The 26,730-nt window shown below is 36.0% G+C and overlaps 1 protein-coding gene across 3 annotated transcripts in view; it reads right to left on the bottom strand.

Annotated features, from left to right (window-relative positions):
- LOC150099045 (methylosome protein WDR77-like) overlaps positions 1–26,730 on the bottom strand; it is a 190,449-nt gene that overhangs the window by 138,386 nt on the left and 25,333 nt on the right. For all 3 annotated transcript variants that reach the window (XM_090405301.1, XM_090405302.1, XM_090405303.1), the window contains exons 3-4: positions 24,925–25,110; positions 19,383–19,518 (exon numbers count right to left, since the gene is read on the bottom strand). In XM_090405301.1, the coding sequence (XP_090261427.1) occupies positions 19,383–19,518; positions 24,925–25,110 (322 nt within the window). The remainder of the gene's footprint in view (positions 1–19,382; positions 19,519–24,924; positions 25,111–26,730) is intronic.

The raw sequence follows: 26,730 nt of genomic DNA, 5'->3' as shown, positions 1-26,730 counted from the left end.
TATCGGGGACAGCATGGTTTTGTGAAGGGTAGGTCATGCCTCAGTAACTTGCTCACGTATTATAACACAGTGACGGCTGAACTGGATAAGGGTAATGGGTTTACAGTGATTCTACTGGACCTTGCTAAGGACTTTGACAGGATACCACATGGAATTCTAATCAGTAAATTGCAGCATATGGGAATGGACATACGGTTGGTGAGATGGATAGGAGGGTGGTTGACGGAGAGATATCAGAGAATGGTTTACTCAGGAGTAGAGTCCACAAGACGGCCTGTGACTTGTGGTGTGCCACAAGGATCTGTTCTTGGACCACTGCTGTTTAATTTGTTCATAAATGATATAGGAAAGGATCTGAGAGGAACAGTTCATTTGTTTGCGGATGATGCAAAGTCGGGTAGGGCAATAGTGAATGCAAATGACGTCAAAATTTTGCAGGATGATTTGGATAGATTGGAGGTCTAGGCTAAGGAGAATGGATGTCAATTTAATGTGGCAAAATGTAAGGTTATGCATTTTGGGGTGAAAAGATTGGCGGCAGTTTACTGCATTGGTGGAACTGTGCTCCAGGAAATTGATGAGGCACGAGATTTAGGAGTGTTGGTGGATAAGGAATTGAAATTTAGGGGACACATTGCAAAAGTGGCCAAATCAGCTCATCAAATCACTTGGTTGCTGAAGAATACGTTGACAAGCAAAGACAAGCAGGTTATTGTTCCTCTGTATCAAGCCTTGATAAGACCCCATCTAGACTACTGTGCTCAGATTTGGTCACCTAGGTTTCTTCTTGATGGGGAGGAGGTGGAGAGGATCCAGAGGCGAGTGACCAAGATGATAGCAGGTCTGTGGAATGAACCGTATGAGAACAGGTTGAGGATTTGTGGGTTGCAAAAATTGGTTGATAGGCAGAGGAGGGGAGATATGATTCAGACATTCAAATTACTGAAGGGTTTCTATAAAATTAATTCAGAAGATATTTTTGAGAACAGGGCTGGTTGTGGGAGGACTAGGGGACATCCATGGAAAATGGGCAAAAGTGTGGTTAGTAAAGGTGTTAGAGCTGGGTTCTTTACTTTTAGAGTAGTGAATGAGTGGAATGCGCTCCCTGAGTCTGTGGTGGATGCTGTGACAGTGAATGAATTTAAGGCGAGGTATGATAGATACTGTATGTTCAAATAGTTGTGATGAATATGATTTGGGGCCTCCCTCGATGAGTCTAATGACTCCCTGGAGTTGCCCGTAATAATAGTAATTTAAATGTGATTACTTAGGTGAAGTATTATTATCCATATTTTTTAATTTTTCTTCATTCTGCAATTTGTCCAAAGCACTGAATATCTGACTAAAGCATATTGAATTAAATTTTAAACACTTAGTTAAATTTTATAAATAAATGTTTTGAATATATGAATATACCCTCATTAAAATGTTTCATAAAATTTCAAGAGTGTATTTTTTCATGAAAAAAACTTTTGTTTATAAAGTTTAATTCAGCGTGTTTTGGCCAAATCATGGTTTAGGCACATTCCTAATTAGAATCGAAGATCACACTAGGCGATTTGCTTTATGCAGATAATGTACTTCTAAATCATCCAGTGGAAGTCTCCAGGATTCTTGAATTAAATTGCATAATGTTAATCTTCAAGAAATTTGAAATGAAAATCAGCAAGACCGAAAGTATTAAAATAGGCAGGAACATAGAAAACTTCAGGTGCATTCTCAATGGAGAACCTGTAGAACAAGTAAAATATCTCAGCTATTTAGGCAGTTTTTCTTGAAGATAACAAATTCAATTTGGAAACAGACAACAGAATAAGCAATATTCACTGGTATGGTGGGGAGACAGTTGAATAAATTTATATGGAATAAGAGAGAAATTAGCCAAAACTCTGAGCTAGCAGTAATACAAGAGTGTGTTCAAATCAAACCAGCTTCAACTTAGAAATGAAGCACTTAATCAAAGATTAGAGACCACAGGTGTGAGTTCCAAGAAAATTAGATACCTAAACAGTGGTAGAATCATATTAAAAATGAAGGCATTACTAAGGTACTTAATATTGTGTTCATTCAAGAATATGTTAGATCCCGAATGAAGAACTTTTATAAAGAAACTATTCATTCAGGATTTAACAAGTTTAATATAACAGCTGAAAGAGAAACTAGTACTCCAGCAGAAGATAAGGAAATTATTTACTGTATGTAAGAATAAATATATCTCTTTATGTAGATTTACAAGATTCAATGTTGTCTATCCAAAAATCATGTAGAGGATTTGTGTGTTGATTATAGTTATTTTAACCATGCTACCAGCCAGGACGTATATATACGTCCAAGTTACTATGGATGCGAAGTGCATATAAAATTGTAATACCATTCATAATACATTGAAATATGTGATGGATACGAAGCGTATGAGGATGCATATTTGATCCATAATGGCTGCTAAGGTAGTTAAGGCATTCTATATACAGTGAATGGCTAAGTAAGGTTGTAAACAATAGTCCAAAGGTTGCGTGCGAACCGTCCTGCTTGAGCATAAGGCTTGAAGCAAGGGCTTACGTGGAAGGTGACTCTAGCTCGCTTTCCTGGAAAAGAGCGCTCGAAGAAGAGGAGCATAACGGATCAGCCAAGGGGCACTGAGGACAAGTGCCATGTGAAATAGGACAGCAAGAGGGTGCAAGGAAGGGAGAATAAAAGGGGATTCGTGCCGTTTCTCGAAGCTTTTTTTCTGTCTCCTTTGAACCTGCTTGTTCCTGATCGATTCAAGGTGGTACGACGATGTCGGGTGGTGAGCCCTTTCCCTTGGATGCTTGATAGATTCCGAACAGTGCCAAATGTGAGATGTCGGCATCTATAGTTTCGAGCTTTCGCTAAGTGTCCCATTGGAAGGAAGCAGCAGACAGTTTCCTTGCAACCGGCAGAACGGACGAGAATAATCGGCAGCAGATCCAGATAGATGGAGACATGATGTCGGGTACAGAGTAAAGCCTAATCAGACGACCACCGTGACCCTCCACGTGGACATGATCTGACAGAAGTACCGAGCTGAGTTCAACAAAGGCAAATGGATCTAATGGACATGGTACTCCGGGCAAGAAATGGTAAAGTACAGAACTTTGTTATCTACTTCCCAATTATGTTAGAGGAAAGAAAATCTTTATGTATTGGTCTAATGTGGACAGATTATTAGAGAACTTTAAGTGATCATCTTAATCTTATATAGGCAGCTTTCCATTAGACAAGTTGTCTGGAAACTTTCATAGATGAATGTGACAAATTTTAATGTCTGAGACGAAGATTGTAGACAGAATTGATTAGAAGATTATAGTATTTATATTATGTGTATTTATGTTTATTTTAAGGGAAAGTGTTATTGCTCATATGCCATAGGGTTTACTTGTTTCTCCTAGTTTGATTTAGTATGATATTGAATTAATTGAGTGTGTGATATTTTATAATTGTAAATGTTCAAAGTCCCAATAAACATGTTTTGTTTCTTATACTTGAGCCTTGCCTGAATATGAAATCAAACTACCACTAATAAACTCGAACCTAAGCGGGAGGGAATAGAAAGTATATTGTGTTAGATTAGAGGTCACGACTGCAAGCTGAGTTTTACATAGCCGTAGTTTGTTTAATGAATATGAGCATAAAGTTCTGGGAAGGTCTCTCTGAATAAGAGTCCCTTCTATCCTAGGATATTGGCTGGCACAGCTTTAAAAAATAAATTTGTCAATATCTGAAAAGGAGGCTGCCCCAGATAGAAATTTTAAAGGATTCGTTCTTAATTTAGGGATAACCTTTAGCAGTCAGAATGAAAACGTGACAAAGTTTTAGAAATTGACCTGTGACACAGATTAGCTTTCCCTATGAGAGTGAGTGCACAAGAAGTGAGTTGAGAGTCAAAGTTTGTTGTAATTGGAGGGGCTAGGTCTTGTTGAAAAGAAAAATTTATAATATGGAAAACAACTAAAATATATAGAAAAAAACAACGACATAATAATGTGTGTGAGTAGGGCTAATCTAAGTTAGTATGGTCTCTTAAACAGAATGGGAGAAGAAAGGATAGCAAAACAGGTGTTTGATGGCAGAAAAGAGACCCAGAGGAAGACAACGGTATAGGTTGATTGATTCAATCAGAAGTGCCTCAGAAGAATGAAATATTGCATATGACAATGTTGAAGTGCTGACAAGTAATAGACTAATAATTTGCAGGAAAATTAATAATAATTTAACTTAATCATGTTATGCAGTCATAGTAGTCTTCTGAAGATCTTGATGCTTATGATGATGAAGTATAAGGGGAAGTTGTTACATTCTAGTGGAGCAAATATTGTGCTGTCAGGGAAGATAGCAGGATCTCAGTACAGTCTCTGATTTTGAATTGTCAATGTAAACAGGCACAAAATTAAAATATTCGTGTCTTTGAGCTAAAAAGTGCTACTGCTAAAGGCAGCTTGCACAGAGAAAAACACTGCATGGAGGAATTTAGGAATGCCAAAGTGGCAGTGCATTTAATGGCATCTGTGCAATGTCTACCCCAATATCCAGAGCTTATAAGAGCTTTTATTTGCAAACCAAAGAGTCGTATGGAAGTGTCACATGTGTTGAACAGATTCTCCCATTGTGGGCAACAATAATTGCCAATGTAAGATGGTCTGGCAGGAATTTTATTTTTTAGAGATAGCTGTTGACGTCAAAGCAACAAAGTTGGTTCATTTGCCTTGACATACAGACTAGTGATCAGAGAAGTTTGAGATGCTCCTGTTGCTATTCTTATGGATAGTGAATAGGGTCTAGCCACCACAGAACACTCTAGCAGAAGCATAGACTTGGGGCCCATAATGAAGTTTGAATCTTATCAGTGCCATTCAAAGCAAAGAACATTTGTCAGCACCTCAAGAGGTGGAAGATGTGTGTGAAAGCTATTGCTTTATAGCACTTATCTTGCAACTGATGTATGCACAATATTCCATTTGAAATATTGAACTACACAACTCTCGTATGCTCATTCCATATCAAAGAAAATCAATACCAAGTGCTCAAGCTTTAGGAAGACATTTCTAATGGATGCTCAGATCTGGACTAGAGATCAGATTTAGAATATTTTCAGAAGACAGATTGTGTTCTGGAAAAAAGGCAGTTTCTCTCTTCTTCTTCAATCAGTCTATGTAGACCAGACTTGGGCAACCTTTCCTAATTTGGGGGCCAAATTATCATTCCGCCTCCAAGGCAAGGGCTGGACCAAATTATTAAATAAAATAAATTAATATTAAATGAATTAAAACAGGTTGCTACTTCATATTTCATTTATTTATAATATAATGCTTTGGTATAAAGTTCTACATAAATTTTATAATATAATGAACGACATAACAATTTAATGTGAAGATTGGCCTTGTACTTCAACTATGAGACTATCAATATTGACGTTAATATTACTTAAGGATAATTGCATAGAATTTGAGGTTTTCATCTGTTATTCTTGTCCGAATTTTTGATTTATTGTATTTCATCCTCGAAAAAAACTGTTCACGCATATATGTGCTGCCGAAAAGACAAATGATTTTTCTTGAAAAGGTGCATAAACTTATATATTTTTCTTCCACCAAATAAAATTTATAAAAATCCGTCAAGGCAATGTTGTTAAATTATGATTTTAGCACTAAATCCACCTGTAAGTTTTCTGGCACATTATTTACATCAATCAACATCCATCGGACGAGCAAATATAGCGAATGTGGAGTCTTTGTTTTTGAAGTCAGCAAACTTTGTATCAAATTGATCTATTAGTGCCTTCAGTTCATCTCCACAACAATTATAAGGGATATTTTTATGAGTTGCTAGAGTAGGAAAATTATAACAATCTTTAGCTCTTATATCTTAGTTTATTAAAAAAAAAGCATTGACATGTCCATGTAGTTCATGAACCAATTGTCCTTGTTTTTGCAATTTAAGATTAAGTTCGTTTAGGTATCCGGTGACATCTACAAGGAATGCTAAATCACACACTCTCTCATCATCTTTTACTAGGTTAATTGTGTTTCTTTTCATGTCCATAAAATCTGCAATGTCTTGTCTCAGATCATAAAATCGTTTTAACATTTGATCTTTACTCAACCACCTCACTTCACAATAATAAGACAGATCTTCATAATCCGAAAATAGGTCTGCCAAATACTCTTTAAATTGGCAGTGATTAAGTGCACGTGACTTAATAAAGTTAATACTGGCTACTACAACTTCCATAGCATTTGTGAATTTAATCGATTTTGCACACAGATTTTGTTGGTGGATAATGCAGTGAAAATTTTTTAAATTTTCCAGATGGATCTGTAGTTCTATTGCTCTTTTGTGAACTATTCCAATAAATCCCTTCTCTGCACCAACCATTGCAGGGGCTCCATCAGTGCATATGTCAGATAGTGAACTCCATTTAAGCCCAAATTTCTCGAAGACTGTGTTGACTGTTTCAAATATATCTTCGCCGGTAGTTGTTCCTTTTAATGGCCGAAGCGCCAATAATTTTTCTGTAATGTTGAAATCCGCATCAACTCCTCGAATAAATATTGCTAGTTGTGCTCTATCGGAGGCATCGGTGCTGTCATCCAAAGCAATTGAAAATGCTTCCAATCTAGCAATCTTCTCCTCTTTTAAACTTTTTTTGATATCATCAGCCATAATTTCTATACGTCGGACAACAGTACGTCTTGACAAACGAATATTCTCGAAGTCTCTTTTCTTTTTAGGACATATTATACTTGCAACATCCAGCAGACATTCTTTGATAAATTCTCCTTCCCCAAATGACTTAGCGATTTTTTTGATTACCACAAAGCTGGCTTTGACAATGCTGTGGTGCTGCATTCTTTGCTTGTTGAACATTTGCTGCTGAGTATCCAAGTTCTTCTTCAACTTTTGTATTTCATCTTTTCGTAGTTGTCCATCAATTTTTGGGTGATCCGCATGTCTTGAAGTAAAGTGTCTCTTCAAGATGCATTCTTTGTTGACGGATATGGATTCGTTGCACAACAAACATACAGGCAAATCTTCATTCAGAATAAAATAATAATCCTCCGTCCACATTGTCCCAAATTTATAAGCGATATTCAGAACTATCAAACAAAACTGTCTTCTACACTGCAGGCACTGAACAGAACACAACATCAATGCAGGCACCGAACAGAACACAACATCAATGCAGGCACTGAACAAAGCACAACACCAATGCAAGTACCGAACTGACACGTTGTAACACGTTCACACATGCCGCTAGTCAAAGTGAGAAAGAGACCTTGGTTGGAGAAAAAACAGTGTGTTTTGCACAAGTCATATGATGTCATCTTAATGTTAGTTAGTAGAATATACCATGTTTTCTCCAATCACGAATCAGACAAACTTTGCTGAAATAGATTAGGCCGGATCCGGCCCGCAGGTTGCCCATATGTGATGTAGACCATTGGGACACCATGAAGATGACAGTCCTAACATGCTCCCTTGGGATCTCCTTAACATGGTGGAGAACTAGTTCACCTTCTAATATTATCTATCCAGGCGGTTCCCAAGAAGCAAAACTACTACGTATTGAATCCATTTTTATCATCAACAATGCAAAACCCCCTACAGACAACATGTCTTCATTGGGACAACAGGCTCTTGAGAGGTTACGAAATAACAAAAATATAATTATTCTTCCTGCAGATAAAGGCAACGCCACAGTTGTTCTTAACTTTGAAGATTATAAAAATAAGATGTTTGAATTATTACGGAGTGACTCTTACTCAATCCTCGAGAGAGAGATCCCACTCGTGAACCCCAAAACTGGACCAACAACTTACTGAAAACTACCTCTGAACTGTCTAGAAACATTCGTCTTTCTCTTATCTCGCTCTCCATCCACTTATTCCACGTTTATATGGAGTCCCCAAAATCCACAAGGAAAAGACCCCACTTCGTCCTATTGTTGAAGGTATTGGCTCTCCAACATACAACCTTTCCAAATATCTGGCAAAATCTTTCAAATGTTTTTCCGGCAAGTCACCGTCTTTTATTAATTACTGTGCGGATTTTGTGTCATATATTAAAGATATTATTGTGAAGGAAGATGAAATCATGGCTAGCTTTGATAGTCTCCTTATTCGCAAATGTTCTTACAGATGAAGTTCTGGTACTACTCAAGGATAAATTATCTAAAAAGATCTTAGCCTTACTTACTCATTGCATCAAGTCAGGATACTTTAAATTTCAGGATACCATCTATAAACAAAATCATGGTCTTCCTATGGGTAATCCTTTATCTCCTGTACTTGCCAACATTTATCTTGAAGATTTGGAAGTTAAAGCTATCTCTTCCTATCCTTTAAAACCAAGAATTTGGGAACGATATGTTGATGACATTTTCCTAATTTGGAACCATGGCCGTGAATCTCTCCTGAAATTCCTTGAACATCTCAATGGTCAACACCCAAATATTAAATTTACGGCTGAATTTGATGCTAATGGTTCCCTTCCTTTTTTAGATGTCAAACTGACCCGTTCTTCAGAAAAACTAAAAATCTCGATCTACAGAAACCCCCACACCAACAGACATCTCCATAGTCAATCCCATCATCATCCTCCTCAGAAATTTGGAATAATTTCTACTTTGGGACATAGAGCTCGCTCTCTTCTTGATGACCTGATTGAGCTTCATAAAGAAATCAATTTTCTTAGATCTACTTTTCAAATAAATGGATATTCTCAAAAAATTACCAAAAAATACCTATTTAATCCTCCTGGTCGCCATAATGAAGAGTTGAATAATGTAAAAGGTAATATTTCTATACAATACATAAGCTCTGTTTTTCCCAAATTAGCCAAGGTTCTTCAAAAATACAACATAAGAACTTTATTTACTCCTCTTCCAAAAATCCATTCTCTAGTAAGCCATCCAAAACCTAGTCATCATAATCTTAAATATCCTGGTGTGACTGTGACATTCCTTACTTTGGCCAAACAGATAAGTCAATCGAGTTACGCATTGAGGAGCACGAGAGAGAGAGAGAGAGAGAGAGAGAGAGAGACACATAGCTTACAAGAGAACACGTGCCAGTGCTTTATCTAGCCATGTTCTGTTTTCGGCCAATTCTTATGAAGAAAATCATAGCCATACAATCCTTTGGGACAAATCTAACAACATTTTCTGTTGCCATGACGAATTGGAAAGAAAGATTATAGAATCTAAGGAAATCATCTTCAACCCTGTACATCTAAACAACAACCTTTCAGACAGTCATTCTACCATGATCAAATACTGACATTCACGATATGCTATACGCACGCACACATCTAACAATGTAGCCAACAAGGGAACAGCTTTGAATATGTTGACTTCAACGTCTTAACGTTAAATATATACATTTACTTTCCATGATGTTTACAGTTTTTTCCCTCCATGTTTAATGGTTATTTCTTTTATAATGTGCACCTGACGAAGGCTGTTAAAAAGCTGAAACTAGTTGTGTAGTACTAATAAACTGTTTTTTCCATTTCCTTCGGTTTAAGTCATTCAATTCTTTTTAAAAATATGTATAACAACTGATTAAATCAATCTTCATACACACACACATATATATATGTTTACTCAGAGTCCAAACCTCAGGAACTGAATTTCTTAGATGTGAAATGTGAGACAAGTGGCTAGTTTTAAAAGAAGCAGTATAGGCACAAATAAGATATTTTTCCTGCAAAGTATACAACGGTGGTGAGGAAGGGTAAATATTTAGTTAAAGATGTGGAAACAAGGGACAGCCTGCTAAATGGTTTTACATTCTGAGGTAGTATAGTAACTTGTAATAGTAGGAAGTGATGTGCAAAGTAAAAATTGAAGGATTTCCAATAATATATAGAGGATAGCATATGAAATTCTAATCCAGACATTCTAAAAATGGGGCAAATTCATTAATATAAAAAAGAGTATGTCAAAATAAGATCGCAGCTGACTTCTCTGACAATGTTACATTCAAAATGGTCATGAAGACACCCATACCAACTTTCGTCAATATTCTAGGAGTGCAAAGATGGTGATTTCAATGCAGCTTATAAGATCACTTAAACAGCAACTTTCCAAATGTTTTAACTATATGGAGATTGGACATGTCTCTAACCAGTGTCAGAAGTGCAACAGTTCTGAGCAAGATATTATTACTGGATCCCTTTGAACTTTTTAGCTGAAAGAGGAGCACAAATATAATCTGTTAAAACATTCACCAGAGGCTAGCAAAAAGTAGTTTCTAGATTTTCTCCTCAATTGGCAAAGAAGGCACCTTAACAGAAATTGTATTTGGCAAAAAAAGTGCGTGGCATTACTAACCAGAAACTTCAAAGTTACAGAAGAGCAGGAACCACCTTCCTACTTAGCAATGGAAAGAACCATCAATAGCTAAAACTAAGAGAAATGAACAGAGAGAAGATTGAAAAATTAGAGAAGCTGAACAGAAAAATATGCTAAATAGGATTGAGGGCAAAGTTGAGGCAGAGATGCCCGAGAAACAAGCAAGTTTTAGAAAAGGTAAGGGCACCAGAGATCAAATCCTTTGCCTTAGACAGATCATAGAAAAATATAAAGAATTTAGACTCCCTCTGGTAATGTGTTTCTTAAACTACTCAAAAGCTTTTGACTGTTCAGCATGTGAAACTGTGGGAAGCAATGAAAAGAATGAGTTTTTCTCAACACACTATCAGATTGATAGCCAACATGTACACAGAGCAAGAAGCCACAGTAAGAACAGGTTGGAAAGAGCAAGGATGTTTAACTTGAAAAGGCAAGGATGTTTACTTTCTCCTCATTTGTTTAGTATATATGTTGAGGACATCAAGCGTGAAGCACTGGATGAGCTCAGGACAGAAATTAGGATAAGTGGTAGATTGATCAGTAATCTGAGGTATATTTATGATACCGTACTCATCCAGAATACTGATCATGTAATGGCAAGGAAGAACTAGGTCAAATTCTTGATAAAGTTAACAAGAGCAGTAATAACATAGGACTTCAACTCAATCCTAGCAAGACAAAGAATCCGTGTGTTGAGGCTTAATGGATTGTATACAGCACTCAGAAAGGATTAAAACAGAATTTAATACTTCCTATATTTCGTCTCAGTCACTGAGACATCTTCAGGGATTACAAAAAATTCTTGTTACCAGTCTGAATGAATTTTATATCTTCTCTTCTTAAAGTAGAGTAATTTAGGTATAAACAACACCAAGAGAAAATAATTCATTCATGCAATGTACTAATATTTCACTGGATTTCTAATCAGCATATTCTGATCACAAATTATGACAATGATAAAGTATGCAATTAAATTAAATGGTTGTACAAACAATTCAAAATTTTAACTCAAAAGAAACAAATGTCCTACCAAGATGCCCTCTAGGAGAAGCTAAAATGATTCCATAACCAGAAGTCAAGCTCAATGTGGTCTTAGTTAACTCTCTCCCAGATCTTTGGAAAATTAATGCAGCAATACTTGAGGTTAGAGAAGCATTTCATAGCTGATGCTGATTCTAAAAATTGTCTCTCAGATCTACAGTGATTTCTCGTGCAGCACAATTTTCTTCCATTTAATCCTGATTGAAGGAATATCCAGAGCATGAACTGGCAGTGTCCTAACTTGCCATAAGATGATTGCGAATATAGCTTTTATGTTCTTTGAAGCAGATATTAAGATAAAGACACATCTAGCTAGCAAGCAGATGAAGCTTGCTAGCTAGATGTGTGGAGATTATATTCATTTAGATTATATCCACAGTAGTTACTGGAATTGTTGCAAACGTGCCTGGAGTTCAGTGGCGAGGACTGTGCCATTTGAACAAGGCCTAACTGTAATTGTTTTGTGAATGCTGTTGGGACGACTGATGGTGTGAATACTTACGTAGGTACCTTCTGATGTGCAGGTTTTCAATAAACAGAAAAGGAGAGTGAATCATCTCGTAAAGTAATTGGTATGTCCAAACGACAGTTGAACCTGCATCCAAAAATTACACATCCATCTATGGATGTGTAATTTTTGGATGCAGGTTCAATAAATTAATTATTTATTTTCTTCTGGTGTTGTTAATACCACGAAACACTGTAATAAATAACCACCACTTAACCCTATCTATGTGTATACAGATTCTGCATGGAGAAGCACCTTCACATAAAGCACATCAATAAGGTTAGCAGAAACTAAAATTAGCATTACAATATGCTTGCCTTCCTTAAAAGATGTAAGAACACTAATATCATTCCTGTCTAAAATTTAAACAGAAGTTTCATTCTAGTAAAGCCAAATGTATCCACCCTCGTGGATACATTTGGCTTTAAAAACTAGTATAAAAAATTCGAAGCTCTCCAACAGTAAACACATCTGCCGCAATGATAACAAAATCATATAGTAGTGAATTTATTATCACAGCTAACTTACAGAAGATGCTGGTAATGCTCTCAAGTCAAGGTCATAATTTTGTATCCTACACAAACACTTGTTCTAAATATGACCAACAGTGAATGTGGTATCTACAATTTATCTCCTATATTGGCTAACATTCATTTGGATATGACAAAAGCTTCGATAAAATCCAAACCTCACAAGAGTAATATTCCACTTTCACGAGGTGTGGTAAGCTCGTTCTGTCCTTTTTTTTTTTGCGATCAGAGTTGCATTCTCCTAAATTACTAATGTTATCTTTTAGCAATTAGTGCTGAATTTCTTGTTTTCTGTACTGCCAACATGATTAGGTCGCAGAGTTTGTTAACACTGTTAGGGAGGATACACTTGCATTGCAGCACTGGAGCAGTTCAAGCTTGGCTTCTAGCATTCGGATTTTGGAGAAGGTTTCATCCATAATGTTAGGGCACTGTTCGAGGCTTTTTGACCTGTTTTCCTCAAGTTCAAAAGCTGCTTTACAGAAGGGAGGCACAGCAAACAGAACAAAGGTTGGTTGAGTTCAATGATTAATTTGTGTGCCGATTCCTCTATTTTTGAACAGGAAGCATACAGCCAGTGGCAACAGAAATCACACATTAGACCATTTTTCTTGTCAGTAATATCAATTCTGCAACTGCAGCACTTTGTGTTATCACTTGGTTTGCTGATGATCAACAGTGCTGTGATGGCAAGACCAAAGGTGCTCTGTCATTGTTGGTCTTTGTCGCCACCATCATTGCTTCGCGCGGTCAGCACAGTGAGTACTTGCACACGGCTAATATTTAATTGAATAAATAACTGACTTAATGTACCTAATTATTTATGGGTTGTGTAAAAGTAGTCAGCTGCTTAGTACCTACTGTTGCAATTTCCATTTCTTGGATGATTTGGGGGAAAAAACAATTAAAACAATAAAATGTGGAAGCACAGGTTTAGAGTAACTTATTCCCACCTATCCGATTACTTTGAGAGATTGTTATATGAAACAAGAAGTGACAGAATGGTCTTAGAAATTCAAGAGAAATGCAATCAAGAGTACTTATCAATACTTGAGGTAGAAAAAGCATTCAAAAACCTGAAATATGGAAATGCAATTGGAGTAGATGATATTCAACAGAAAGGCTCAAATATGAAAGTATAAGTTTTACAGTGGATGCACTGCAAAATCATTTCAGGTTGTCTGGTGTAAAAGTCAAATTCTGGATGACTGGAGTAGTTCTCATGGTACTCATTTATATAAAAAAGGGAAATAAAATAGCATGTAAGAATAATAGAGGAATTTCCCTATTGAGATTTTGAAAGCATATGAGAAGAGGTTAAGAAAAACTGGAAGAGAAACTTGAATCCAAGTTTCTTTTTCAGTCAAATAAGGGTTGTTGGGATCAGATTTTCAATTTAAGACTAACAGATTGAAAAAACATGGGAATATAACAAGGATCTGCACATTTCAGTTTGGTACCACTATAAAGTCATGTGAGAAGGTGCCAAGAAAAAAGCTGTTTAAAACACTACGACTATATAGTGTAAAGACGACGCTATCAAGCAACACCATCTATATTTGAATTGTAAGTCAGCAATTAGAACTGAAGGAAGTACAGGATGATGATCTACCTACATATCTTCTAAGGGTGCATATCAGGAATTTGATAATGATGAACTAACTTCTGGCCCAACAGAACTAAAACCATGTGCATGTCATTTAAAAATTCCACACGATTCCCATCTTTATCAATTGCTGTATCACTTTAATCAGAGAGATAAGTTATCAAATTGTCCAAAGGTAGTTCCTTCACCCAATACCACCACAAAGGGGAAGAAGAAGGTCATTAACAACCAGCTTCTTCACTACCTAGAGACCCATCAAGTTAACATGTTCACCAGGGTTGAGACAACTCGTCGTGTTCTATACTTATTGAAGCATGAGATGAGAATCTGTCTCTTACTTCCTGTTTGCACATTGGCATACATGCCACAAATTGTGGTGTGCTTTGATTAAAATCAAAACTGTGTAGATGAGAGGGAACAGAATGTTTCTGGATTATATGGCAAAAACCAATAATTAAGAGGAAGCCTCTATATGGTTCCACCCATCCATTTCATTTGACATCAAGAGATGCCATATGGTCACTCAGATGCTTGGTGATGTGCCACACCAGTCCTCGCCACATGATCCTATTATATGCTTTTCTGGAGGCTTCAACTCTCTGAAGATCGGTCACTACAAACACACAAACTGACTTACTTGCCAGCAACTTTCAATACGCTTTCTTCTTTTCCTTGACTACCACTTTAACTCCACCATGTTGTTGTTGACATCCCTAATGTGTTCTTTTTTTTTTTTCTTATCTCTAAACATCTAGATGTTTGTCCTATGTAATTTAAACCACAAGAGCATGGGATGTTGTATACTCCAGGATGTTTATGGAAAGCAATCTTGTCCTTAGGTGACCATAACAAGTTGTGAACTGTCTTTATTGGTTTGAAGGCCACTTGGATCTCGTGAGGTCTTAGCAGGTTTGCAATTTTCTGTGAAACTGTGCCAGCAAAAGGAATGGAAATGGAAGACCTGTAGTTAGTTTCATGGGTTTGTTGTAGGGAGGGGTTGGAGAAAGGAATCTTATTTATTAATTTTTTTTCAGATAACCATTGTTTGTTAAAGTTTTGAAGATGAGATCTAATTCGTATGTTAAAACTTTGTCATCTCTTATGATACAAACTGCCCTGTTTTTCAGCATATGAATAGTACTCAACTTTTGTGAAATATGGTGTGATGAATAAAAATGCAGGTAATGGCCAGTGTGAGTCGGCTTGCGGTAAACCTTTAAATCAATATTGCCATCCATTTGTTTTGTTATTAATGCGTCTAGAAACGGTAATTTTCTTTACCTTTCGAGTTCTAAGGTAAACTTAATTTTTTGATGAAATGAGTTCATTGTAGTTAGGAAATCAAATAGATATGTTTCACTATGTTTCCATATGATGAAAAATGTCATCAACATATCTCCACCATACTGATGGTTTTGGATCTATATGTGACAAGATGTCTTTTTCAAACCTTTCCATAAATAAGTCTGCACATGGAGGAGATAGAGGACTACCCATCACAAGACCAGATAGTTGTTTATAAATTTTTCCATTCCATTTGAAGTAATTTGAATAGAGGCAATGTCTATAAAGTTGAGCGATGTCTTGAGGAAACAGACTGTCTATGATGGTTATGACTAAATTTACTGGGACACTGTAAACAAATACACTACATCTAGGCAAGCAAGAATGTCTGTTCCTGATATTGCAATATTCCTTAGCTTTTCAATGAAATGTTGTGTATTTCTGATATATTTGTCTGTATTACAAATATGTGCTTTCAGAAGACAGGCTAGATATTTTGAAAGTAAGTAAGTAGGGGAATTTATCCCATCCACTATCGGACGAAGAGGTATCCCAGTTTTACGAACTTTCGGTGAACCATATAATTATGGCGTTAATGGATGTAATGACTTCAATTTCTTTTTAAGATTTGTCGGCCAATTCTCCATATTGCACAGAAGGTTGTTTGTTTCTATATGGTTCATCCAAGTAGGGTCTGAGTATAATTCACAATAAGTGGATGTGTCTGAGAGCAGCAACACCGAGATCTTTGATGTATAATCCCTGGTATTTAAAATGACGGCAGAGTTTCCTTTGTCTACCTTGAGGATAATTATTTCTTCATTTTTCTTTAAATAATATTCAGTGGTTGAAAATAACATTATCATGTCATGTTTCTTTCTAATATCTTCATTTTTAATATGATTCTGCTATTGATGTCATCCATTCACTCCCCCCCACACACACATGCAGTTTTAATTAATTGTAATCTGACTCTCAGATCCATTAACTAAAACTGGTTTGAGCACTATCTTGAATACTGCTAGTTTAGTGTTTTGATAATTTCTCTCAGATTCCATATAAATTTATTCAACTTTTGTTGTCCTGCCCACAAAAGGCTATTAGTACATTTGTACCCTGAGTAGGCTAAGAACTTTTTTTTCCCCTTCCATTTTTATCAATTTTATGTGTTTTTTTTTGTAATTTTGAATTTATTTTTACATAATTTGGAAACCCTGCTCAAGAGACCAAGCATGGAACTTTTTCAAGCCACTTCAGGCTTCCAATAAGCAGGATGGTGGTTTTATACCAGGTGATGAAAATCATATCTCACCAGATTTGCTTATTCTGTTGTCCATTTCCATTTTTAATTTACCTTTTTCACTAACAATAGTGCCTAAACAGCTGAAATATTTTACTTGATTTATACATTCTCCATTGAGAACATCTGAATGAATTATTTATGAGCTATTTCATTTTTTCTTGAATAATATTTGTACAGTTCAGTCTACAGTTTACCTCTAAAGGCTACTCAACTTTAATTCTTTTCAAATCTTTTTTATATATTTTTCTTTTCAAATATGATATTCATTTTTATCATACTTAAAACTTAGTGTGATCACTTTTAATTTTGAATCCTTTGGATACTCTTGTATCCTGAACCAGGATGTGTATATCACTATCATTAATAATCAGCGAGGCTTTTCTTATTTCTCATATCTTCTCTCCACATGATTTTGTGCACATATTTATTGTGGAATATGATGTTAGTAATGACTAGTCTGTATACTGAATAGAAATCCAGCAGGTACTATCGTCATTATTAGTTTTCTCCCTTTTCTCCAAATTTTACCAAAACTTTTCTACAGGCTTGTTGGGATTAATTTCCTACTCTGCTGTTTAGATCTCAAATTAGGACCCCACCTTTTGCATTTTCTTTATGTCAGCTGCTGGCTCTAATGACTCAAAAAATTCTTCCACTTATTCCTCAGGACAACTTCTGTGGGACCATAAGCACAATAAATTTCACTGTTGATTTCTCTCGTGTGAAAGTTTATCTTCATGTTTGGTGTTGAATGCTACCCCCTTCCTTTCCTTGATCATAATTTCCCAAATATAACATCCTATATTTATTACTTTGCAGGATCTCACCTGTTTTAGTATTCTTTGTCTCAATTAGAATTATGTCCAGTTCTGCAAGTTCGATATTCATTTCACTAATACTTCTTATGATGATTGTTCCTATCTTCAATTCTTCTGACACTGAGTTTCTTATTCTTCTAAATTTTGAGTTGGAGTTTGTTCCAGTAGCTGACTTTATTGTTCATGCTAGTCCCCTAACAAAAACAGCGTGGGCCTTGTTTAACTGGGAAGTACAGTAGGTGGCATGAAATTTGATCATGTTGTACATCATGTTTATTTATGCTTTAGGCTTGGTCAGCTAAGTCTCAATCCCAACAGAGATTCTTGCTATGGTGTATAATGTGACTACATGTCTTAAAGCACAAATATAGTCTGAAACTAGCTCATTCTTCAACAGTTTTACCTTTAACCTAGTGCCTCTGTAACTCAGAAGGATGATGGGAGAGGATCAGGATTTAAATCGCATCCAGAAAGCAAGGAATCTTTATAGACATTTTACACTGAAGGTGAATTTGTCATCTCATGTAAAGGCGGCAGAGTTCCCTACCTCTGGAAATTGAGTTCCCTCCTCTCTCACACAAAATAAAACAAACTAGCTAGAGAACACAAGTAGTTAACATCATCCTTCTGAGTTACAGAAGCACTAGGTTAAAAGTAAAACTATTGAAGAATGAGCTGTTTCAGACTATATTTTCGCTTTAAGACAGGTAGTCACATTATACGCCACAGCAATGCACAGGTACTTTAATTCTGAATTCAAAGAAAGCAAGAACTGTTTTATAAATTCCCAACTATGCTACTAATTCTGTACATTAATTTTGTTATTTCTTGCTTCTTGTTACAGTTATGCCTTCACTGGTATATTAGGATTACAAATATTGTAAAGTCTCACTATAGCAACACCACTATAACAAACTACTGAGCATTCCTAACAAAAGCCCCATTGGTACAATGCTATGATAAGATGTTCAATGTGTCATGCTATCCATTATAACAAACCATTTCTGTGGTCCCTGTGAGTTTTTAGTGAAGATGGCAGGTTAAATCTGGAAATAGACAACAGAATAAGCAAAGCTGGTATGGTGGGTAGCTAGCTGAATAAATTTATATGGGATAAGAGAGAAATTAGCCAAAACACCACACCGGCAGTATACAAGACAGTGTTCAAACCAATTTTAAGTTATGCATCTTAGAATTGGGTTAGAAATAAAGACTAGAGACCATAGATATGAGGGTTCTGAAAAAAAATTAGGAAAGTGAACTGATGGCATAAATGGCAGAATCATATTTAAAATGAAGATATTAGAAAGGAACTTGACACTATTAGTATTCAAGAATGTGGAAGTAGAGCTAATAATAGAATGGGTGAGGAAAGATTAGCAAAAGTTGTGTTTAATGCCAAGATAACAGGAAAAAGACCCAAAGGAAGATCAAGGTCTGGGTGGATTGATTCAGTCAGAACTACAATATTAGAGTGCTTACAAGTAACAGACTAACTTGGAGGAATTGTTCAGAGGAGACTAATAATAATGCAAACGTAATCGTGTAGTGTTATCATAGTAACCTAAACACCCCTTGGGGGATAGATACATATCAGGAAATTTATGATGATGATGATATATTTGTGAAAACATGTCTTGAATGGAATTTCAAGTTTTAGATCAACATTCATAGACATATGTTATAATTACAAAAATGTTAAAAGCAATGAAATACACAGAACCAAAAAACAAAAGGCTACAAGCAGACAACTAAAAATAAATAACTTAGATAGTCTCTATAAACTGCAAGGCTGCCACTTTCAATTTATCACATATAAAATATTAAATATTTTGGTAAGCAGCATACACAGCTGTTAGTCTGAATGCATATAACTATACACTACATGTGAGTGTGTGCATGCCATGCACGTGCACTTACCATTTATCATAACTAGAACTCACAACAGTACTATTATCAGAGTTACCACTTAAAGAACAAACTGCCTCATCATGTTCACAGTTACTGCTCTGAGAACAAAAGAAATCTTGCTGTAACTGCAATACACTCACAGCACCTACAAGTATAAAAATATGGTATAAAGAAAATATACAAAAAGTTCAATTTCTATCTATTTCACTAACTTCACACTTGATAATTTTCAAAATAACTCACTTATTAATATTATTTTTGCAAATGAAAAAAAAAATGCAACATAATTTTAGATTATCTAGAAATTCATGAAACACTTTTACAATATTAAGTGATCGTATATACATATAGACTTGAGAATCTTATACTCAAGGTTTTTTTCCCAAAATAAGAGTTCGGTGATCAATTTAGCACATGTTCAGTCTATTTCTTTATCATCATTTTCTGGTGTATATTCTCATGCGGTAGACCAGATCCAGTTGATTCTCACTACAGAGAATTTGCCACAGGAATGGTTGTTTATAGAGAATAGTTTGTTATAGTAAATTTTCTTTTGCATAGCATTATGCATATGCAGGTTTGGTTGGAACTTTGCTACAATAAGAGTCAATACCTATAATGAAAATAGCACAAAACATTACTAGTTTCCAATAAAAAATTGGCCTACATTTGTCAGAGGTGATTTCATTACCTCTTGTATTTCAATCTTCCAAAGCATTCCTAACTGTATCAATGCAACTATATTTTTGTCTTTCTCTGGGACTTTTCATGCCATTTTTACCTCAAACACTTGTTCCACAAATCTTATCTTCCATTCTGTTTAAGTGACCATATTATTATAGAGGCATTTACTTACCAGCTCTTGAATAGGTTTAATAATATCTAGTTTGCTTTTGATATATATATATATTTTTTTTTTTTTTAATATCATTCAGCCTATGATTCCATTTATTCATCCCTTTAATATTCCTCAAAACCTTTGTATATATTTTCTCCAGTTTTCTGATCAACTATTTTATTTCTAACCAAGCTCTCTGATCAAAACTGATATGGATACTTATTCTTCCTTTTGGCTAATTTTTCACTCTTATTTGAAATAAATTTCTTTAACTGGCTTCCTCCATTCCTGGCCTTACTTACTTACTGCAGTATCTATTACCAGATCATATACTGCATATTACCATGTTATAACATGTTCACTATTGAGAATGCAGTCAATATTTTCTATTTTCTTACCCATTTTCTTATTTGCTTTTTACTATTGATTTTCATACCAACTTTCCTAAATTAATTTTATAATATAGCTAAAAACGTCATGACTCGCAGTAGATTTATTTAAAAAGATATCACCTGCACAGAATACAGAACTAAGCTTAATATCTCCTATTTGATTATCATGCTTAATACCACTTTTCTTAGCTATATACAGTAGATTATAGCCTATATAAATATAATTATAGGTTACAAAGGAGTGATATAACGCTGTCCTATGCTCAATTTAACATTAACATCAAGCTATCTTCCTGCATATTCTTCATTTCTAACTTCTGGATTACAACATAAGCACAAGCAACTGTATATATTTTTCTATACAATGTTTCAAAGATATCACCTGCACAGTATCTTTGAAATATTAGAAAGATATCATTTGAAAATTATATCTTTCTAATGTTTTGAATAGCTTTTTTTTTTTGCCACTTTATCATCATTATGCCTTATTTTTCAGATCTGCAAAACTTATGTAAGGAACATATTATATTTGCAAGATTTCTCAACTAAGTCTTAAAGCAAAAATCTAGTCTGCTAACTGCCATTCTGACATGGAGTCCCTTCTTCAAGATTCTCTTCATTTTTAATAATGTTCATGTCTATTTGATAGGGAAAGCTCCTGACGTTCTGGAAGAGTTCAAAAGAAAAAAAAAATTAGAGATACAGGAAAAAGAAGTGTCAAATAATTTTAGAGTATCTCTATATGGAGATTCAATTCTATTATAAAAAGATGTGGTAGATGAGAAGGTACACAAGGTTTGTTTTCTGTGAGAGAAAATAAACAGGGTGATTGATACCCTGGATATAAGAAGTAAACATGTGAGGGAGTTAATGGTAGCAGTAGGAATGAATAATTTGACTGGACGTAGAGTGAATGTAAGGATGGATATTAGGAGATTACTGAAGAGAGTGAATGACAGCAATGTGGTAGGAAGAGTAGTTGTGTGTTGTTCAGGTATGACAATGAGAAGTTGAGGCAGAAAGCAGAGATCATAAATGAAATATCAATAGAAATGCATGAAGAAAGAGAAGTGAGGTTTGTGAATGTGTGGAATGAGTTTGAGGGATGAATTAAATTATATAAGCTAGATGGACTGCATCTGAATGGCTTTGGTGTGAGTCATTTGGAAAGGCTACTGCTAGAAGGAGGAGAAATGAGTTATGCAAACTCATTTCTCAGCAAAAGCGATACCTTTTGCTGAAACAAAGTTGGTGTAAATGATCAGGAGAGTGGACCAGGCAAAACTGAAGTGATTGTGAATGGAGATGAGTATGTGAGAACAGGAAAATGGGGAAGGGGAGGGGTAAAAAGAGGTCAGGGAGACGGTGTAAGGAGAGTGAATTCTGAAAGTAGTAATAAATGCATATATGGGAATTGTTTGCATAGTAATGGGATGGACTGGGATGCATGGAGGTAGTTGAGTCAGGGAAGATAAATGGGAGAAAGAGAAAAGGTAAACAGAATCAGGTGAGAAGTCACAGAGGAGGGATGGCATGGATAAGACTGGTTATTGTAGGTAGTTTTCAGTATTGAGACCACACTGTAATATAAAGAGTTTATTAAAAATAAACAATTAAAAAAAATGACAAATTTCTGGTTGATGAAATTGTTGCAATGAATGAGTTTATTCATCTGCAAATAGTTGGAATAAATGAAACATGGTTGGATGAGAATGACATCCAGATGGAAATAGAAATAGAAGGGTATGATATTTTTTGTGGGGATAGGAAAAGCAAGAGGGAGATGGAGAGTGTTAGTGATGACAGCAGGGGAAATATGTCCCCTGTTGCTATTGAGGATGGAGACAGGAAATGCATAAGCAACTTGGCTTAGTGAACAAGTGAAGGATGGTTTTAATTATGGCAATAATGACTGGGATGAAGAGATGGCATCAGGGAATAAGGAGAATGGGCACGAGTGTTGAGAGGCTTAGGATATGCTGATATGCAATGAGGATATGCTTTTTAATGGGATGTCTGATCTTCCCCCAGTTGTTGAAAGTGACCATGAAGTGATCAAATGCATTGTTGCCAGTTATATGAAAATGAAAACTTCTCCAAAGAAGGGGTGTGTGTGTGTGTGTGTGTGTGTGTGTGTGTGTGTGTATAACTACAGGACTGGTGATTATGAAAAGCTTAGGAAATAATTAGGAACTATAGCATGGAAAGGACACAAATGTTGCTTGAACGCTACACTGATCAAGAGCTATTTAACAACATCACTGTATAAGTGTTATATTCCAAAGGTGAAGAGACTAAATAAGGTAGGAGTAAAATGGACGAATAAAGGGATAAAGCATTAAATCAGGCTGAAAATTCTTTACAACATTCATGAAGGATGAATGTTGTAATAATCAGCTGCATTAAAGGTATGAAGAGTAGGTCAGGAAGGTGACTCAGTTATTAGAGACATCAAATGTGCAGTATAAGCAGAAATTAGATAGTTAAAAAAAAACTAGTGAGTTCTTTCAATATATGACAAATAAAAGAAAGAATGAATATGGTAGGCTGATGTTGATGACAATGGTAAAATGGTAATTGATGCAGAATATAGCATTATATAAGTATTCAATGAGCAGTTTGTCAGGGGATTTCATCCTTGTGAAGGCAACATCATGACAAGCTGGAGTGTACAGGGTGTGGTTGAGGACGGACTGATGATGAGTGAGTGAGGAGGTATATGAAAAATTAAGTAAACTTGATATTAATAAGAGACTAATGAGTTGGACAGGTAATTGGTGGGAGTGGTATCATAAAAGAGGAAAGTCACTAGCAGAGTACAGCAGTGGTTTTGCTTGAGACCATTATTATTTAATTTGTATGTTAATGATAATGGGACAGGCTTAACTGGGGATATGCAGTTGTTTGCTGATGATGCAAAGAAGATGGGAAGAACAATGAGGAGCAGAGTAAATGTTGTGGCTTTGCAAGAGGATCTCCACTTCCTTAGTCTCTTGAGACTAAGGAAGTGGAGCTATCATTTTAATGATGCAAAGCACAAGGTTGAAATTTGATAGGCAAGGCCAGATGCAGAGTATACAATTAATGGAGAAATTTTGTAGGAGTTGGAGAGTTCTTGGATGATAGTGAACAGAGACTACAAATTTATGGGTCACATTGTTAAAATTGTAAGATCATCACAACAGATTGTAACAATGATGATGAAGAGGACCCTGAAATATAGAAGTAAAGAGTAATGTGCACAAATTTAGCTCATTTTTTTCAAGGGGATGAGGTTATATTAGAAGGGATCCAGAAAGGGTTCGCTAAGCTGATTTCAGTTAGTCTATGAAATGTGGGATATGAGGACAGATTGAGGTAATGCAACTTGCAGAGTCTTGTGAATAGAAGGAGAGGGGAATATAACTGAGACACGTAAGTTTGTGAGAGGTTGTTGCCAGATGAAAGGGGAGGAGATTTTTCAGAGAGTAGAGGGACACAAGAGGCCATCCCTGGAAGCTGAATAAGGAGGGTATAAGCAGGAGAGTAAGGAGCAGTTTCTCTGCACGAAGAGTGGAATGCATTGCCTGCAAGCGTCATGAATGCAGAAAATGCAAATGGATTTAAGACAGTTCAATGGTCTCTTTGCATGAAAGTGTGGGCCTCCCATGATGAGTCTACTGACTCCATGGAAGTCGAATGTTATTAATAATAATATGTTTCTATCATATGTCCTCTCTTCTGTCTATTATTCAAACTTTGAAGACATTCCCTCAGTTTCTACTGTTCTACAGGTAAGATATCTTGGTTATCCTCTGCTGGATTCAATTGTCTTCTCACCTCCTCTGAAACAAGGCATCAGAGCACAGTAGCCAAGATATCTTATAAAAGTTTTAGCTTTGTACAATAGAAGAATTACTTCCTTATTCCTACAGGTTAGCACTCTCTTTAACAGTGTAGTTATCCATTGTGGTTCACCTTAACAATATGGCCATTAAAGTGGGTGACCCCAGCCAGCATGAAATTCTGTCATGTATCATCATTTTACATTGTGGTTTAAGCCAATAAGAACACAATTTGGCTTGCTAAATTGCAAATTGCCAGTCCATTCTCATTCATTCAGTATTCGAGTAGATACCTAACAGGGTGCACCATGAGAAGGTGAGGATTGGACACTGGACAACAGAAGCCTTGGTTGGTTCCCCACATTCCTTAAAAGGCTACATGGACGTCTCCTTCCAGTTATACAGCTTTGACCTTTAAGCATACCTTTCTTCAACTGACAAGTAATAACGTGAAATAAAGTGAAGTAATGCAATGAAAAAAATAAATAACTAGATACCAGAATCTAATCCGAGGACAACCATACTATCTCCAAAGCACATGCCATCACATATTCCAGATTCTGTCTCAATTACAGCAATAGATTTTTCAACGTCTGGTGCTTCGTCTGGAATCTGAAAACAGCATACGGAACCTGTCCAATATCTTCCAGTAAGTGATGATGATCCCAGTACAAGTCTACCATCTGGAGAAGACAAAAATAAATAAATAATAAAAATAAATTAATAAAATATAAATAAATAATATATATATGTACACACACATACAATATATATACAGGTATTTGCACAAGGTATTTTGTTTTCTTAAATATGTTTTAACACAGCAGCTTTAAGAAGCTTTGATGTTATTTCTTCACTACTATGGTAAGGTACACTTTCTTTCCCATGGCATTAAGGAAAAGGTCACTACCCTTACTATCACCATCATCATTGATTACTTAATATGTATCCTCAGGAGTGTACAGGATTCTATTGTTTGATGTAGATGTAACTGTGAATCCATAAGATAAACAAAATACACATGAGCATGGTTGGAAAGATGTTAAATTAATCCCATCCCCTACATCCAGGGCACCTCTGAGAAAATAACCAATATCCTCAAAAAATATGACCTTACTTCCTGTTACAGACCATATAAAAAGTTGGCATCCCTTATCCGCTCTACCAAAGACCAACCACTTCCCCTAGAGCTACCTGGTGTATACCAGGTCCCTTGCAGCTGCAAATTGTCCTACTTTGGCCAAACAGGCAGAACAACAAATATCAGGATTTCAGAACACAAAGACTACATCCGGTTTCACCAGTACAGCCGCTCTGGGCTGGCAGACCATGCCTTAGCTACCCATCATAAAATTCGTTGGAAGAAAACAAAAATAATTCATCGCAGCAAGTTTAAATACAAAAGATTATTCAAAGAATCTTCAGCAGCTCTAAAAAACGTTCCTAACCTCAACAAATTTGGGTGCATGAAACTACCCCAAATTTGGGAGACTTACATTATGAGAACTTCAGCCCAACTGCCAAGACTACCAAATTAGCCCGTAAGAGGGCACCATTAGGACTTTAGGAACAATATTAGTTTCTTGCTTTCTTCCTCATTTGCTTTGTGTTAGTGCTTGCGTGCACATATCATATCTTTATGTTCTTGAAGATGGCAATGTGACTTTGCCGAAATATAGAAGTTATTCATTAAAGTTACCTTTAATTAATATACTTTATATGCGTTGTTAATTCCGTAAACTAATTACCAGCTATGTCTAACCAACGTATAAGCCTTGCTACTAGAGCCTTGTTTAACCGGGCGACGCCCCAGCCGGCAGGAAATTTTGTCATGTTGTACCATCATTTTCTATATTGGTTTAGCCAATAAGAATACAATTTGGTCGGCTAAATCCCAAATTGCCATCCCATCCTCATTCGCTCAGTATCCAGGTAGATACCCAACAGGGTGCACCACAAGAAGGTGAGGATCGGACATTAGGTCAGAAGCCCTGGTCGGTTCTTCACATTCCTGTAAAGGCTATGTGGAAGTCTCCTCTCAGTTATACAGCTTTGACCCTTCACATTTACCATTATTTCATATTCTGGACCCCAGTAAATCATAACTTTCAACAACCTCTATTTTATCTTCCTCAACCATTGCCAAAAGTCATCACTTTAGTTTTCTCCTGTTTAAATTAAGCCCAGCTTTGTTGACTTCCCACTTTACCAATGGACTCAACTGCTCCATATCTTCCTTAGTCTCTGCTATGTTTCTCAGAACAAATCTGAAATCTGCCCAATCATAGAATACCGCTCTCATA

This window comes from Typopeltis vanoorti, chromosome 15 (assembly GCF_054136105.1).
Source record: "Typopeltis vanoorti isolate ZY-2024b chromosome 15, IOZ_Tvanoo_1.0, whole genome shotgun sequence".
Lineage (NCBI taxonomy): Eukaryota > Metazoa > Arthropoda > Arachnida > Uropygi > Thelyphonidae > Typopeltis > Typopeltis vanoorti.
This window is presented reverse-complemented; position numbering and strand designations above follow the sequence as displayed.